The 18,839-nt window shown below is 45.3% G+C and overlaps 1 protein-coding gene across 1 annotated transcript in view; it reads right to left on the bottom strand.

Annotated features, from left to right (window-relative positions):
* filip1l (filamin A interacting protein 1-like) overlaps positions 1-18,839 on the bottom strand; it is a 74,249-nt gene that overhangs the window by 39,456 nt on the left and 15,954 nt on the right. The window contains exons 2-4 of the mRNA XM_042079803.1: positions 4,878-5,280; positions 2,798-2,968; positions 2,241-2,419 (exon numbers count right to left, since the gene is read on the bottom strand). Of these exons, the coding sequence (XP_041935737.1) occupies positions 2,241-2,419; positions 2,798-2,968; positions 4,878-5,270 (743 nt within the window). The 5' untranslated portion in view covers positions 5,271-5,280. The remainder of the gene's footprint in view (positions 1-2,240; positions 2,420-2,797; positions 2,969-4,877; positions 5,281-18,839) is intronic.

An 18,839-nucleotide genomic window follows, 5' to 3' on the forward strand; every position in this document is an offset into this window, starting at 1 on the left:
CAGAGCTAGTTTCATTCCAGGCCAAGTCATCATGTTACACTCTAGCCGTCCAGAATGGTCGGCTCCACATCCCTTCTTGCAGGCTTTTTTGCTAGAGACACTTGACATGTTTGAGTTATCACCAAGTGAATGCTTTTAATGAGGACTTTGTACACCCCCTGTGAATGTGGCAGTATGTGTGGCTTGTGTTGTTTTCATTATTCTTCGTTTTAACACTTGCTTTGAAATGCACCCCAAAGTTCTGTGCATGTTTGAAACCTTGAAGTCGTGTTTTCACTTTATAGCCAACATCATAGATTTGGACGCTAAAAGGGATGATAAAAGGTGGAATGAACTATGTGTTTTTCTGAAACGAGAAAAAGAAGAATGAATATAGTACAGCCTTTTTTTTCCCTTCTCCTGCATCACTTTGGTACATTCCTCAGGAACCTCTCAAATATGATTACTGTGAAATCAAAAAAAGTGAGAGCGGTCCACTTTGGCAATGGGAGCCGGTAAGCGTATGAGACCCCTGCCAAGAGGCCCGGCAACATGTTTTAACATGGCCGGGGGCTACAGTGAGTGCAGCCGGCCCCAAATCTTTCCCAGGATATTTATACTCCATGGCACAGTGTTCTTGACACACTTATCTGGGTGTTGAACCTCATCGGCTGAGGTAAGGACGGTAACTACTTTTTTGTGCCCGCAATGGTTTCACTGTCCGCTTTTGGGGGACGAGGATTTATTTTCGGTACGCAGATGCCATGCAAGATAGCAGCTGAAACCTGATGATAAGTAACAAATTAGCTGCCTGTAACGACCCTGAAGGCTGTTGTGCCACCCAATTTTAGAGTGCTATGTTAGGACGGCCAAGCTTGTCGATCTAATCCTGGAAACCGATGGTGTAGCTTCAAAGCACAGGCCGTGCTTGTGCAAATACAAAATGTGTAATAGAAAATTCCACCGTGTTATCGTGAACATAAATGTAAATAAAATTACACAGTCATTTAAAAGTGTGCCAATCCAGAAAGCGTACACTCTTTGATCGTACGTGAAAAATGTTGACAGCTGATAAAACGGCAAGATGTAGTATGAGACGGCACATCAAAATAATCAAGATGAAAAGCCCTCTAACATTATGTGGAACCTCTATGGATGATTTGTGTCCGATTCATCTGCCATGATGGGCTAGGCTTACGGATCAGGAGGCAGACGAGGTTGCCATGACCCTCCACCCACCGAGCCTCCATGACAACTTTGGATATCTGCAGATGTAATGAATGCTGCGGTGGATGCCATTTGTCACGGTGGAGAGGCAGCAGGGCACCATGTAATCCCTCGGCCCCCGGAAGCCGGCCAGACCCACGGGCTTCGTGTCAAAATGATCCTCAACAGGAACGGACAAATGGACCTCGCCACGGCTGGCTCATCTCTCTCGGGTCAGGAGGAGGGATTGGGATGGTGGTGGTGGTGGTGGTGGGGGGGGTTGTTGCAACAAAAAAAAAAAAGAAAGTTCTCATCGAGAAGTCCAGCACCGGCCAGCAACACATACCGGCTCACAAACCCTAATGACCAGAAACACTCTCTGCACTACTTCACGTCCAGAGGAGGCCAAGCTGCTTTCAAGTGAGTCAATAACAATGACCCCACTTTGAGAAAAACGATTCGTCATCAGTTCGATGATTAATCGCGGGCACCATGGCATTCAAACGGTCCCTTTGTGCTTTTTCAGGGCCTGAACCATACGTTGTCTAAATATTTAGTCTGAGTTGTCCTCTTCGATGGTGGTTTGTTGTACAGTGTTTGAAGGAGTCAAATGCATCTCAAACGTGTCCAGATATGATGGTGAGATACCTTCAGATTTGGACAGAGCTAGGAACAGACCAGAAAAGAACCACAGAGCGGAACCAAAGAGAATGTGCAATAGAACCTTGCCATGAACCCTGAGTTGAAGCGTTGCAGCGTCCAAAACAGCCACAGAGACTGGACGGCTGCAATGCAGTGAATGACCGCCTGTTTCGTACGGTCAAACTCGATTATAATGAAAGCAAATCTCATTTCATATTGTCAAGGAAATGAGCTCCAACTATTTTAGTTCCAGTTGAATTTCAAGTATACTCACTCAACCAAAATCTGTTGAAGCACATTCTAAAAACTGCCTTTCTGAGAATACCCACGGGGTAAAGTGCTATATTACATTTTGATGATGAACAATAACACACTCCGATATTGAATTATGGTTTGGCCATCTGGCCACTGACCTTTCCCTGTCCTGTTCCAGCAGGTTGGTGAACTCGTCGCTCTTCTTCATGAACTCGCTGTGGTTCATCTTCTCATCCTCCAGCTTGTAGATGGTCTGTCTGTGGGACTGCTCCACGATGAGGAGCTGCTCCAGCATGCGCCGGTACGTCTCTCGCTGCTTCTCCACCAGCTTGTCCAGCTGACAAACAGACAAAGTGTTAAGATTTGTGATTCAGATTAAGATGACATTTTGTGCTCCATTCCATATACAGTACAGTAATAGATCATTTTGTACTTGAGTTGTCTCTTTTTAGTAGCCGATATCAGATATGCTACTACGTTAGCTGGATGATACATGGCTGTGATACTCAATGGCCTTTGTGGCTGTTGTGGAGTTTGCAGTACACTGCAACCCTGTTGCATAGGCTCATACACCATACGTGCACTTCATTTTCTCTATGTCAATCCAAGCGGACTTTCAACCTCGTATGGGCGTAGTTGAAATGTTAATCCCTGGTATCATACGACCCACAACCTAACTGTTGATGCAGTTATCCCTCTGGGACATGCTCCTCACCTCATCCATGGGCTTCTCGTAGATGTCATCCTTCCATCCGTCCCCTCTCTGGATGGCGTCTCTCTGCAGGGACTGGAGCACCTTCTGCGGGGTCACAAACCCATACTTGGCCTCCAGGACGGCCAGGTCAATCTTGTCAGCCTTCAGTACCGTAATGACCTCATCTCGGGCCTGCAGTGAACGGGCCAGAGAGGGCAATGAGTCAATGTCAAGTTTCTATTTTTTTACAGCAGCGGCATGATGGGTTTGTGTTAGCAGTGTGTGCGAGTGAATGGTGCTGGGGGGTGTGTGTAAGTTATTGGTGAGCTACGCGCTTGGCTGACACTTTACAGTGGCCATTTTTAGAAGCGTGCATAGCAGTTCATTTATGCAATGGCAGGGCGGCGTGCGTCATTAACTCTGAATGGGTCTGCATCGTGGCAGGTTAACGGTGAGCCACCGCCGCCTGCCAAACTTTCCAAACCTCCAAATCCTGTCACTTTTCAAACAGGCTGTTGTGCTCTTCAGGGGTGAAATAAACAAGCAAGTCAACCGTAAAATGCTTAGCATGTTAGCTCGTGAAATGAGTGCATTTCTAAATGTGGTCAATTTAGGAGTGCCCTTTACTACGGTATGTGTGTCTCTCTTTCAGTTGTTGCTTTTTTCTTTCACATCCTCCCACCTCGTTTTACAGGCCTTGTACCTCTCCATCTCCAACTCTCTCTCTTTCCTGTTCTTTAGCGCTATTCTTTCTCCTTTTCTCCTCTTGCTTTCTCTCCCTTTCTCAATCTCTCTTTCCCACTTTGCTCCCTTTCTCTCCATATTACACTCTCGCCCGCTCTGTCTCTTATCTAACCCTTCTCCTCTCCCTCTATATCTCTCCTCTCCCTCTCTATCTCTCCTCTCCCTCTCTATCTCTCCTCTCCCTCTCTCTCTCTCCCTCTCTATCTCTTCTCTCCCTCTCTCTCTCCTCTCCCTCTATCTCCTCTCCCTCTCTCTCCCTCTATCTTTTCTCTCTCTCTCTCTCTCTCTCTCTCTCTCTCTCTCTCTCTGCCTGCCCTGTGCTGCTGCCTTTACTCCTGTCATGCTCCATCAGGTGTCCATGAGGGAGAGGGATGTTCCGCTGAGCTGGCCAGGGTCATCCAGGCCTGGGCTATCTGGGAGATGGATTAACATTACCCCTTTTGCTCCTTCCCCCCCCCCCCCCTCTCCCTCCTCCCTCCTCCCTCTAGGAGCTGCCCCCCTCCCCATTTATTTTTCTCTCTTTCTTTTCTTTTCTCTATCTTTTTTCCCCTCTTGGTTTTAATAGTCCCACTTCCTTGGTTCGTGTCCTTTTACAGGTCCCTGTCCTAGTGGTGTACTCTCCCTTCATCCCCCTTTCGCTTCCACGCGAGGCCTCTGATGTGAAAACCGCACAGCTGTTTTATGTGCCATAAGTCCATCACCATCACCAGGGAGTTTAGTTCGCCTTTGACCAAGACCATAGGCACGTTCAAATTCAACAAACAGAGGCGAGGGTTCGAGTTACACACATTTTCATTGAAGTTTTATATTTGAACATTATTTTTGTGTGAACATGTGAACAAAATAGTTCCATTTCAAATGTAACCCCAGTCTGGTTTGGTGCCCATGTTACTGCCTGAGGCCTTTTCTGTATGTTCACATTCACAGTGAATTCAAAGCAAATTACTTATTCACTAACATTTGCCTGTGTTTGCTATTTTGGAGAGTTTGGTTCATTCATCCTTACATTTATTTTTTTTCGTTCATGCTGACATTTCTTCAAATTTTTTCCTGTACTTGGAGAGGCATTCTAATTCTAATCCAATTGATATTTGTTTCTACCACTATATAGTTAAATATGATTAATTATTTCTCTTACAGAGTTCTAGTTACAGAGTTCTAGTTTATCATTATTTTCATTGTGATATAGTTGTTGATATTGTTGCCGTTGTTACTATTACGATTAATGAAGGCTTTCTCAATTTTATTTGAAACCATTGTTTTTTTAACTATGTAGTGTTCAAGTCGCTTTGGACAAAAGTGTCTGCCGGATACCATTAGCATGTGTAGCTGGGTAGTGATTGAGACCCCAACCCACCTGCAGCTCTCCCTCCAGCATGCTGAGCAGGAAGAGGAGGTCGTCACGTGAGAGGTCCCTGCCCTTCCCCGCTGACGCCGCCCTGGCTCGCTGCTGCCCACTGCCACTCTGCCCACCACTGCCACTGTGCCCACCACTACTGCTGTGCCCGCTACTGCCGCTGCTGCTGCTGCTGCCGCCACTGCTGCCCTTGTTTTTCCTCTGGATGGTGGCCGCGTCATCTGGTGGCTCCCGGTGCCGAGGCTGCCCCGGGCCCCTTCCGGAAGGTTCCCCGTGCTCTGCGGCCCGCCGGCGGGATCGCGTGTGCTGCTGCTGCTGCTGCTGCTGCTGTGGCCGCTGCGATGAAGGCTTGGCCTGTGCAAGGTCCTCCATGCTGTTGCTACGGGAACGCATGGCTGTTTACCTGGTGATAGGAACACAACCAGAGATTTATGAGTGGAGGTGTTGCAGTGTGTGTCTGTGTGTATGTGTGTGTTAAAGATAAAGGTGTATGATAAAGACAAGTGTGTAGAGATGTGTAGGTGTGTGTGTATGTGAGTGTGTGTGTGAGTGAGTGTGTGCAAACTGTGCCACAGCTGGTATCATGAATGAGAGCAACTAATCAGAAAAGGACCCGATCCAACAGGTGTTGCCTGAAGAAGCTCATGCTTGAGGGTTTAATCCATCACCTATGGGAGCAACAAAGCTTGCTGGAGCTCCCAACAATAACCGCCCCCGCTCACACGCCTGACAAAGTTTGAACAGCAGTGGCCTAAACAAACTCACACCTTTAGAGCGGAAAGAAAAGCGGAAAAGAAAAAGAGAGAACCTGTTTGGACCCATCGCTTCTTGTTTGATCAGTAATTAAGACAATATGCTCTGAGCGTTTGGAGGATGATGTCATTGCAAATGTATCAGTGCATAACTGTATGATGACGGGTAGCAGAAACCAGGAACCAGAGAGAGAGAGAGAGGGAGAGGAGGAAGAGAAACAAAAAGAGAGGGAGAGAGAGAGAGAGAAAGATAAAAGAGGAGAGAAAAAGGGTAGATATAAATGGAGAGAAGGGATAGAAAAAGATGTGATGAAAGACAGCAAGACAGAGAGACAAACTTGGGAAGGGAAGGAAGGAGTTTATGAATACAAGACAGTGAAAACAGGAGGGGAGACGGATAAAGACGGAGAAGATGGAGAGAAGAGACACTTGGAGAGAGAGAGAGAGAGAGAGAGAGAGAGAGAGAATCATGAGAATAATGTGTGTCTGTGTCGAGGTAGGGCAAAGGGTTGTTCTGGGTGGCTGGGTGCATGAGTGAGTGTCTGTGTGCACACAAACTCTTGTGCGCACACACACATAACACACAAACCCGTGGGATGACTTAGGCATGATGTCATCTCACTGCCAAAGACGGCGGCTGCTGCTGCTAATCCACTCTGAGGCCTGGAGCTTCAGGCGGGAGCCGGGGGCCGTCGGTGTTCTCCCGGCCCCATCGTCCCCCCCCCTCTCCCTGGTACGGGCCCCCGAGGACCCCCAGGGCCTCCAGAGGCAGCCTTCTCTCACCACATCAGCCTGTGAGTAAGTCTCCGTGGTGGGGGCACAACGCGTTAAATATAAGATGGCGTTACAAAGAACAGCGATTACTAATGAGTCTGTCGTGTAACAAATCAGACTGAGCCGTACAGTCATGGCCCTCTCTGTGGCTTGAAGCAATAAAGATTGTGCAAGGCCTGTTGAGTTCAAATGGGGATACAAGGCTGAAATGGGAACTACTCATCCTTCAAGTGTGTGTGTGTGTGTGTGTGTGTGTGTGTGTGTGTGTGCTTTTGGATATGTGTACGTGTTTTCTTAAGAAGCACTGTATGTGTTTTTCTAAGAAACAGTGTATGGTTGTGTGTGTGTGTGTGTGTGTGTGTGTACCTTTATTCATAAGAATGGGTGTGATTAGCTGCAGGGTGTTTTTGTTTTAAGAACAGAAATAGATTATTGAAAGAAAGTCTGGCCTCTCTCCATATCTCCCTTCTCTGAAAAATGTCCCTGAAAAAAAAGTTTTTGTTTTTAGAACAAACAGGGTTCAAGCCTACCCCACTGGTGTGTGTGTGTGTGTGTGTGTGTATGTGTACTACTCAGCTAGTATTTAAAGGGATTTCTCCCCTTCAGAGTATTCCCTGGGAAGAGAACCTGAACCCAACTAAATTGTCAACCATTGCCCACTACTTGAACCAAAGTGGAGGCCCGTGGTCTACTGCTGACCTGAGTAGTCTCTGTCGGTCACCCCCTGGTCAATCTTCATTGATCGCCTGTCCACTGGGAATACACACAAGCCTCCCATCAAGTGTGCAAACCAGTTCCAGATTGAGAGAAGGTGCGGCGACACGCATGTCTGCCAAGTGACGGAGTAGCAGGAGAGACGGTGTTTTATTTGTGTTAAGAAACACTGTGTTTTTCTTTTTCGAGTTCAGAAAGATTCGGCTGTATTCTCAGAGGAGGACAAACATGGCTGCTGGACGCTATGTTCCCTCATAGTTTCAGTGTTAGCACATTTGCCAAAACACGGCTCTAATTGGTTACCTTATGAGTCAAGAAGCTTGGTTTGACCTTTGCTTGCTTTGATAATAATGACTTTTTTTCCATTTTGTGTGAGCATGCATGCGCGTGCTTGTGTGTGTGCGTGCGTGCGTGCGTTTATGTGCGTGTGTGTGTGTGTGTGTGTGTGATGTCCATTAGTCCAAGAGGAAATAGAATCTACCGAAATAATGAGAATAACTGTTTCAGCACATTTAAAATGCTATATAAACACCAGCAAAAAAAACTCTAAAACTACAACAAGCTGTCTTTGGTAGAAATAAGTTCTTGAGCCATCACAGAGATAGTTGCGTTAGCAGACAGACTGATTTGCTTTGAGGTTTGTTTACTCAACAGTCATCTTTCTTTCTCTCTTTTTTTTCTCTAACAAATGCAATGACCCTCTGGTTAATCCACAGAGATCTCGCTTCAAACCAGCTCAGGCACATCCTCTTATGGTGTAATATGATCTGGAACTCCAGCCAATGAATGACCTAATGAGGAATGATTACTGCCCTGACTGTTTGTAAGAAAATTACTTGACAAGCACGGCATTAATGCAGGCACGCAATGTCCACAAACACACACACACACACACACACGCACAAAACAGAGACATAATAAAGCACATATTGACACACACATATTAACACATACTCTCACGGCTTCATTATGTCATGTGTGTGTGAGAAAGAGAGGGAGAAAGAGTGTGGTTAGGACAGAGTGCTCTTTAAGCGCTCTCTCTCTCCCTCCCTCCCTCTCTCTCTCTCTCCTTCTATTTTTCTGTCATTACTCAAAACTGATTAGTGCTACAGAGCATGACGTAATAGGCCCTGCAGCCATAAAGACAGATAATATCTCAAGCAGGCTCAAGATTGGCATAGCTGTACCACCACACTATCTGCTTGCAGACAAACAGCCCCAACTCCAGTACCTCATCTGCAGACAGAAGGCCATACGTGGCTTCACTCCACAGATTACAACATAATGTGAAAATGGCCAAGTATTACTATCCTATCAGCTCCTAGGGCTTATCGGTGCACAGGTAATGAACCTGAGAAAAATTACTTTCAGATGTGGCTGAGGAAGAAAAGAAAAACATGAGGTAAAGTCCCCCCCCATACATGGTTGGTTTCATTCTGGAGTACTTTAACCCTGTTTTTTTTTTTATTTCCAGTTTTGGTGGAGAATTCCAGAGAATATGCTCCAGTTGCTGTATAATTGGAGATGGAAGTGGTATCGGGGAAAAAACTCAGATTGGAAGATGTGCTAATCATGTGAAAGGCTACTGATTTGTCCAGCAACCTGAAGGTAACAATTTAAAGAGAATTCATTTTAATTAACGTATCAGTAATATTAGTAGTATGTCTGTCATTCCTAGTTTGTAGACTCATAATAAGTGCGGTCTAAGGGATTTGCATTCACTGGGTAGTGTTATGCCCTCAATTTCTTTGGCGCCCTTTGATGAGCCTACAAGTCATAGCAGTAATGGGTCTGCTGCTATTACCAAATAGGCACATAACCTCTGCCAGTGTTCTCTCTCGTTCCTTCCGTTGGCCTCTATCCCTCCATTTTCTGAGCCCTTAAATCTCCTCCTCGCCTTTTCTTCTCTGTCTTTACTTAGTGATGTCAGCGTTTGATAAGGATGTGTCACACATGTGAACTCTTGCTTGGGGTCACGAGTGTGTGAGTCTGGAAACTGCGCTTAGGTAATGTCCCAGGATATGACAGGATCCAACATCAGCAGTAGGTTCTATAAAAGCCTTGATGTACCCCAATAAAAAGCTCCACTGAGTCAAGATCAGCTCTGAATGCTTACAGAAGGTCAACAGCACCATTCAATGCTCAAGCGCCCTTACCAAAAAAAAAATATATTTGTCACACACTTTGTAAAAACTGCATAACGCTATAATACGTTCTGCTGTTAAGAAAAAAGCATTCTGCGAACCACATGAGAATTAGAGGAAATTGCTGGATGGGTTTGGATGTGCTAATTTAGGCTTTGTTCTAATTAGGGAAAGAATTTAAAAAACAACAGCGTGATCTATTCTGAACAAAGCAAAACTCATTAATGTTAAATTGATGCGAGCGAGCTGTTTGCGGAGAAGGTGTTGCTATGTTGCTGGCGGACAGCCGAGGTCAACAGGGCCGAGCGTGTAGGCGCGCGTGTGTGTGTGTGTGTGCCATTGTCTTCTGGACGACACCACACCACACTCTCCCCAGAACCGCACACCCGAGAGTCAGGTCTGAAGCAAGCACAGCTGCTGTGTCCATTTTGACATGCTGAAAAGCAGTCACGGTCAAACGGATGCTGTTTCAAACGGGCTGACCTCTTACCACAGCTCTGTATCTTAATATCTTTCGGTATTATTTTTACACCATATCACTTCTTATGGGTTGTATTACATGTTTATTTTGTTTTATTAAACTGTCAACTTTTTGAAAAACGGAGTTCTGCTGACATACACATTGCACATTCTGTATTATATTTTTTCACTCAATTGGAACCAGTGGTACATTTGACACACAATCACACTCCTCTCACATGCACCTCCCTCACATTATTTTCTATGAAATTTGTAAAAGTGCTGTACATCTATTCCACTTAGCTCTGAGCCTTCCTTTTTTTTGTTGCTGGCCGAATCCTGTCGTCTCTCTAACTAGTTCCATGCCACTTTACATTTCATGTCTGACAAAGCACATTATCTGTGAAGTGTGTTTAGAGGATAACAAATCCAGATGGTAAGTTCAAATGAGAGAAGTGATATCATGTGGTAACATTGGTGAAAAAACATAATAATGGACTGATTGAACAAATACCACTCAGTGTGTGATTTTATAACACTTCCCACTGGGATTGGAAGAAGTGTGCGATTAATTTACACCAATGACTCAAACTTCATAAAGAGATCATAAAGAAGAACAATAGAGTTAGCGTGTCTTAATATATTAAAAAAAATATTTCTTAATATTAAAAAAATATTTGTGTCTCTTTGTCTCAGCAGCACTTTTTGTCCCTCTATGTAAGTAGCGGATAGGGAAATGGATAACGTCATATATTAATAATAATAATAATAATGATAATAATAATAATAATAATATTTATTTATATAGTGCCTTTCTATCTGCCCAGTGCACTAATTCCTGTTTAATCACGACATCTGTGCCAGGATGTGAGCAACCCTCACTGACATGGGAACACAGTGTGGTGCATCACCTTACCCTGTTTGCTCTGCATGCTTTCTAATTATTATCAAGCAGACCACCAGCTCCCATCAGATGCTCATGCATACACAGACATGTATGTACATGTACACACATACACACGCACACACATACAGTACACACACACACCTCCCTCTCTCTCACATACTCTCTCTCTCTCTCTCTCACACACACACTCTCTCTCTCTCTCTCCCTCTTTGTCTCTCTCTCTCTCACACACACATACACACACACACACACACATAAACACATGCACATGTTTTGCTGAGCAGAGGAGACAGCTGTAAAGGAGAAGTGCACTCCCTGTAGACTGCCTGGGTCACAGTGATGACTCGCCTCAGTGGGAGGGGAGGACACAGGGGTCGTGGGGTCAGCGCACAGGTGTGCTTCTGGTACACACCTCATCCTGTCACACACACGCACACACACACACACGCACACGCACACACATACAGCTCCCATTTGCACGCTGTTCATACATACATACATACACACACACACACACACACACACACAATCATCCTCTTCCTGGATATGTATACATAAGTACACACAGTCAGACACACACACACACACACACACACAGACTGCAACAGTTAAATGACTCATACCAGCAGCCTTACGTAACGGGTGAGTGCTGTCAAAATGATTGAGAGTGAATGAGTGAGTGAGAGAGTGAAAGCGAGAGAGGAGGAGGGAAAGAGAGGAGGAGGGAAATTCTCTCCTAAAAGAGAGCTAAGTGCAGGGAGTAAATTAGAGAGGGGAGAGTGGAGGAACACATAAATGAAAAGACAGAGAGAAAGAGAGAGAGACAGAGAAAAAAGGGCGGAGAGAAAGAGAGGGGGTACAAGAAAAAGAACTGATGATAGAGAGAGAAAGAAAGAGAAGAAGAAAGAGTACATGGAGGGACTGAGAGAACACAGGCTGTACATTTAACATGTTCTGTCCTCTCTCATCTGGCCCTGCTCTGCCAGGTGCCCTCTGCTCCCACGGCCTCTACGGCAACTAAACCACGAGGCACTGGACTTCATTTCTAATGCATAGACTGCAGAGTCAAACAGAAACTGGACGCTTACGTACACCTGAAAAGTCTATAGAAGTGCAGTGTATAAGAGTTGGTCATGTGTAGAAATACTTCAACTTGGTGAATAATGTTGGTCTTGGTGAAGAAGGACGAGTGCACTTGTGTGCTTTACTGTGATATGCCATAGGAATCTGAATGAGCTCAAATGAGACAGGTCTTCTACGGTACAGAATTAATGAGACACTAATTAATGACCCATAAGGAACCTATTAAGTGAGATCTGACCTGTTTCTCCTAAAGGTACCATGAGGTGTAATAAAGCCAAATAAGAATACAACTGTAGATTCAGAAGAAAAACAGAGATTATTGAGATCTTAAGTTGAACTTAAATTGGACTAACTTAGACAAGAGGAAGGATATTTCACAGCTGTGTCACTCAGGACAAAACAGCTGATATCTCAATTAAAGCTGATTTATTTCTTGTGAGACAAAGGAAAGACATTTTCAAGACAAGAACCTTTCCTTTTGGGATGTGTGTAATGTACAGTATACAGTATGTAATGAGTGTTATGTTCGAGACAAGAACTTTTCCTTTTGGGATGTGTGTAGTATAGGCTATATGTAATGAGTGTTATGTTCGAGACAAGAACTTTTCCTTTTGGGATGTGTGTAGTATAGGCTATATGTAATGAGTGTTATGTTGAAGTGAAACTGGACATGCTCCTTTTTTATTCCCATAAGTGACATCACTTGAGCTCATTCTTTTTAAAATAATAAGAACTTGTGTCCCTCATTGCCAAAAAGGGTCGATCTTGCATCTACAGTCTTTGTTATTAGTAAATACATCCAAAAGGACTCTAGAAATGGATGTTGCTACAGATACAGTCCCCAGTAACCTCCAACCTACATTCCTGTGAGGGCGTATGTCCTTTCTTCAGTGTCACAATATGATGAATCTAGCAATGTGTTCAAAGCTAACACCCGACCTGATGCGTAAAGACAAATAAACGGCACAGTCAATGGGCCTCACAGCTCGACACTGAAATCTGAGAACAGCTACTTTGAGAGGAAAAATAGTATCACTTGGCCCACTGCTATTACCTTGCCAATAGCTGTGTATCATGTTCTAGTGTTGAATAGGACGAGAAAGTAGATGAGTAGTCTGTTGAATGTTCTGTTGTTTTAGCGTGTAACTGAAGAGTCTTCTATTCCAGGATTTATGAGAACCTCTATCACCTCTTTATTATTGGGCTTTTCTCATTCTCTGATACCTGAGGCGAAATGCACAATGAAAGAAATGGCCTTGCTGTTGTGATGTATTGTTGCTGATATATTATCTAGGCAGGTTCATTGTTGTGCTCCTGGCTGGGATGAGGGTGCCTTCTGCATTGTTGAGTTGACAGTCAATAACAATCTGTCATATTCTCACACTCATGCTCACACATTCTTGCTAATGCTTTCTGTCACACACACACACACACTCTCTCATACACACACAAGCACGTACACAAGCACACACATACATATTTACAGTCAAACACACACACACACACACACACACACACACACACACACACACACTTGCCTCATAAACACAGAGGCTCAAGAGATGATCACCTCCTCTAAGACTTTAACACAACACATTAATCATCCACCATCTAAGAGCACGCAACTGTTGATCATTTTAACACATTTGCAGCTTTACGAGGTCGGCATGCGCTCTCTCCGCACAGCTGGGCCTAGCAACGCGTCCGCCGGTCAGATCTGGGTCGCAAAAGTTCACGGCGGATCCGGGGCGTCAGGAGTCAGCCTCGCACGTTACCGACAGCTTTTTTTTCATGCAGTCCAGTTGACGCCCTGTCAGATGGCGCATTCAGGGGCTTCCGTTGGGTCTGGAGGCGTCCATTGTGCCCGAGGCGTACTGTACTTCTATCACATCGCTCTAAAATCTCACACCATTCTTCCACTGACTGCATTCTGAGCATTCCTGCGCGGGGACCAGGGGTCCAGACCTGTGAGCACACACTGCTCTTTCAAACCTTGTGTGTGTGTGTGTGTGTGTGTGTGTGTGTGTGTGTGTGTGTGTGTGTGTGTAGGTGTACGTGTGTGTGTGTAGGTTTATGTGTGTGTGTGTGTGTGTGTGTGTGTGTGTGTGTGTGTGTACAGTAGGTGTACGTGCATTTGTGTGTGTAGGTGTACGTATGTGTGTGTGTGGGGGGAGAGGGGGGGGGGTGTAAGTGTGTATTGGAGTGTCCGGTGTGCAGAGTTACCCATCAGCCCCCGCTAAACTGCCACACTCTCTCCCAGCTGTGTGCAGTGAGGGTATTTTATGACCACGACACTCCATGGATCTCACTTTCCTCAACCTTGCAGCATGCAGCTCTTAAATCCTGCAGAGACCAGAGACCACTACAACCATTGACCGTCTCCAGGGGCCCAGTTCAGACAACACTTAAGTAAAAGTGTTAGTAGCCTGGAGTTTTCACCTTCCCCCTCTCCCCTCCTCTCCTCTCCTCTCCCCTCCTCTCTCCCACCTCCTCCTGGACGGCGATCATTTCCAGAAACTAAAGTGTTGTTTACTAACAGCCAGGAAATCGCCATGGTGACTGGGGTTGTCCAGGCAGCCACTCATAGCTCGGTGTGGAGGTGATGGCAGCTCCATAAACCTGTCACCAGGCTTCCTGCTGCATTGTGCCGGACTGGTTTGAGAATTCCTGAGACCACGGTTTCCAAAAAAGATTTAAAAAAGGGTAAAAAAAAAAGAAATACAAAATGAAGTAGACAGACATGTCTGCAGCTCCTAAAAAATCTACTCATGATGTTTAGATCAGATACACAGGATGTCTCCAGATATAAACAAATCAACCAACACCTTTTCAACATCTTTACAAAAAAAAGTTGCTTCACCCTTCAGCAAATGAACAATGCTAGCCAAAATAACAATGTGCATCTTGTGTACAGAACAGCGATATGTGTGTGGTCAGATAGCAGCAGGATTTCCTAATGAAACCCGGAGGGATTAATATACCATAATAATATGCTGGAGGACACTTTATGAACCTTTCTGCACTGTTCCACAACATCCATCTGCATAACATCTACAGCACACTCTTGAGATGCTTGTGTTCCATTGTGGGAGAGAACTAGGCAACAACGCAAAAAAAACGTTGTCATTGTACCCCCTTTGTCTTCACTTCCCAGCACTCACACTTTTGTCAGCCCACACGCACGCAGCTGTAAAAACACGCACGCAACAAACAAAGCGGCCGAAGCCAACCTCAGCGCTGTGTGTTGCTCTGCGCGCTCTCTCTCTCTCTCTCTCTCTCTCTCTCTCTCTCTCTCTCTCTCTCTCTCTCAGCACAAAGCGGAGGACCAGAGAGAGATCCCTTACTGCACCTCCGTGAGTGTTATGTAGGAGGACGGATTACACAGGGACGCACTGCAGACATGAAGCACCATAGGGTCCAAAAAAAGACAGACAGAGAGTGAGCGAGAAAGATCGTCTCTTGTTTGCTAGAGATGGAAAGAGTGAGTGAGAAAGAGAGAGAGAGAGAGAGAGAAATGGAGACTGAGGGGAAAGGAGTGACAGGAAGACATGCGGGGAGGAAGTGACCGAAGAAATGCACGAAACCACTCAGGACAGGCAATCGCGGGCGTCGCAGCCAAAACAAATTCATAAATCAGCAGCCAGACTCCGGAGCTCTCAAGTAGCGTGTCAGCCGTCCGCAGACAGAGGGGGACAAGAGGCCACTTCCCCTCCTCCCCTCCCCTGTGAGAGAGGGAACACGGGGAGCGCTGGGAGTGGTTATGTCTGCACTGTGTTGTGCAGTGATGGGTTACCATTTTGTTTTGCTGTGTGTGTGTGTGTGTGAGAGAGAGAAAGTGTTTGGGAGTGGGGGATGCGGGTGTGGGGCTTAGCTAATGCAGGAGAGGTTTGCTTGCTCTGGGATGCCGTCCATACATACACACACACACACACACAGTGGACTGGAAGTTTGGCAGTGTGTCAGTGCTTGTGTGTGTGTGTGTGTGTGTGTGTGTAAGGTGTAGTTGCTATAGGAACAAGCTATATCACTGATGGCATGACGCGCTGATCCAGATGCTGAACTCTGAGAGATCTTCTGAGGGCAGGAGGGAGCACAGCACAGGACGTGGCTCTGTTTGTCCATCTCATCAGTAACACCATGGAGAGGCGTAAACAAGGACAAACACACACCCTCTTCAAAAGATCAGAATGGACATCAGGCTGATGGACTCCCTTCATGGAGGAGGTCTCTCACACACACACACACACACACACGCATACGCACACATACACACACACACACCACACACACACATGCGTACACACACTCACACTGGGTTGTAGGTTTAGGTGCTTTTATAAAGTGCTTTAGTTTCTTTAAAGAAAATCTGAGGCACTCATGAGGTTTATACGTTTAAAAAGCCTTTAATCTCACAAGGCTATTCTTTTGAAAACATGCTTACGCATGGAAGGTAAGCAAACATTTTGTCATGCTCTCAATGAAGGCAGTAATGCTGAAACGCATAAGCATGTTTAAACACGTCACCATGCATAAAGGCCCATTAAACCTTGTGAGTGCCTCAGATTTTCTTTAAAGTATTTTTTCAACTTTTTTGATCCCTAATCAGAAGACCACCAGAGGGACACCCAGTCCTATACCCTTACAGCACTCCTGACAAATTGTTTGTGGTTCAGTTACTTACTGCATCATTTGCAACTAATGTATTGGTACTGCAAGCAAGTGGTAACACCCACTTTGATTGGCTATGTGTGTTGATACAGTGATGCAGCACTTAAATACACAATGTATACAAAAGAACTGAACAATGTGCAAATGATTCATTCACATAGCGGTGTATGCATAGAGAATGAAACAATTACACAATAGTCATCTTCACACACAGTCACACACACACACACACAAAAACCCATGATTATGTACATTTTGTAAGTATTATCTTTATCTTTCTTTCCCACATGTCTCAGTGTCTCATATCCGTGGTTGTGTCTCTGGAGCAGGATGATAGCATTTCAGTGTCTGGCAGGGCTGCTGCTCATCTTTAGTAACGCACTCACTAACCTTTCCCTTACACAGGGGGCACTGCCACGAAGGCCGGGGCCGAGCGCTTGCTGTGGCCCCATCGGGTGGTGTTGGGTGCTGACACCCCTGACCCCAGCAGTTTTCACACCATCGACACTAACGCTGCAGGAGCGGTGTGTGTGTGTGTGTGTGTGTGTCTGTGTTGAGTGGGTTCAAATCAAAGAGCTGCCAAAAATATCTCCAAGGATCACTGATCGCTTCCTAGATATCAATGTATATTTTCACAGATGTCCCACTTGGAGTCGCACCTCGCAGCAGTCACCACACCAAACCAGGATAAGCTTTAAGCCACTGAAGTATGAAGCTCTTTTTGGACTCAAAATCACTGATTCAGGTACTTAGTTCAAGACCATCACGCTAACATTACCAAGGTCATAGGCCGTTTCCCCAGTAGCATATATCCCTATAACAATAGTGTGGATCTGCACTGTGTAGAATGAGTGGCTATGGGACAAAAAGTGTCAACATAATTCTGTGTAAATGTTGTCATTTCTCGTACATTTAATTTAACACCTACCAAAGTAAAATTCCTTGTGTACGTAAGTATACTTGGCCAATAAAACTGATTCTGATACATCTGCACCACTTGTACTGGATCAAAGCGTCCACATTATTGCACCTAATGAATGTTTATGTTGAGGCAGCTGTATGGGCAGCTTGTGAGTGGGAGTGTGGGTTAGGGGGGTTGCCATGGCTGCCAGAGGCAGACCTCTTCCCAGCGAGGGAAATCCCCACTTCCTGGGGCGTGTGGGCGGGGGCATCGGGTGGCAGGTGTAGACAGAGCTAGCAGGAAAGGTGTGAATAGCTCGGATGCTCTGTCACCGCGGAGATGGATCATCGCTCTGTCTCGAATAGGGAACCTATCCCTGCGGCCTTCCCCCTCATCATTTGATACGACCTTGTACACACGCACACACAGGCACACACACACACACACACATATACACATGCATACATACAAACTCAGAGATATATGTAGACACTCACATACACACAAACAGCCCACGGGTTTAGAAAATTCACAGACAATTAGATACATGCAGACCTGCATGCATACACACACACAAACACAGTGAACTTTGAATGTAACCAGAGGAGGAGGCATCTCCAGTGTGTTGGAGAGCTTCCTAAAGACCCTTCATATGCTCAGCTATTCTTGGAAGACTAGCTGCTTCTCACAGCTTGAACACACATCAGAAAATTACACTGCAAATGCCGCATCAGCACACCCACCCCCCTCCTCCCCCTCATAATGTGCTATGCAGACACCAGTACACAACTCTTATCTACAGCATAGCCTCAAACTGGACAGAATGTATGAATTATAGCATTTTTAGAACTGCAATGTATATAAATAAACATTGTATATTGTGTGTTAAGTGCACATTGTTTTTTTAGGACACCCTCGATTCAAATGGTTTAGAGTAAACATTTGTCATAGACAGAGCCAGTCATACAGTGACACTGACTGATGTTGCATTCTTGGTATACTCACCATCATCACACAGCATCAGTGCATTTCAAACTTTCTCTATTGCGTCTGCATTTTTATAAAGCTACCAACAGATGGCAGCATTTGGTCAAAAAACCAAGATCACAATCACAGCAAAAAATAAAAAAATACTGGCAGACCTATGACAAAGCTGACGGTCTAAAATTATAGCATCTCTTAGCAACACAACAGTAGACACCACAAACACACACACACACACATACTTGCACCCCAATGACCTTGTCCCTCATTACAGTTGTGGCCATGGCCGGTCAGCCGGACACGAGGCCAGGGAGCAAAAACAGCGTTTACAACCTGCCTGTCCTCTCCTGGCACTGTCCCTAAGATGATGACGGACGAGAGACACACTGTTTCATCACCATATTCTGCTAATGGCATCCTTCTCCGTCTCTGTCTTCATTCAGAGAAGAGATATGGACCCTTTCAAGAGAGTTCCATTATCAGCATCATAGTTGGACCCACAAGGCTTCCTTTTTAACATTCCATATGTTATCTTCATGCAGAGGAAGTAGATTGGGGCCCAAATAGAACGTTCAA

The sequence above is a fragment of the Alosa sapidissima genome, chromosome 23 (assembly GCF_018492685.1).
Source record: "Alosa sapidissima isolate fAloSap1 chromosome 23, fAloSap1.pri, whole genome shotgun sequence".
Classification (NCBI taxonomy): Eukaryota; Metazoa; Chordata; class Actinopteri; order Clupeiformes; family Clupeidae; genus Alosa; species Alosa sapidissima.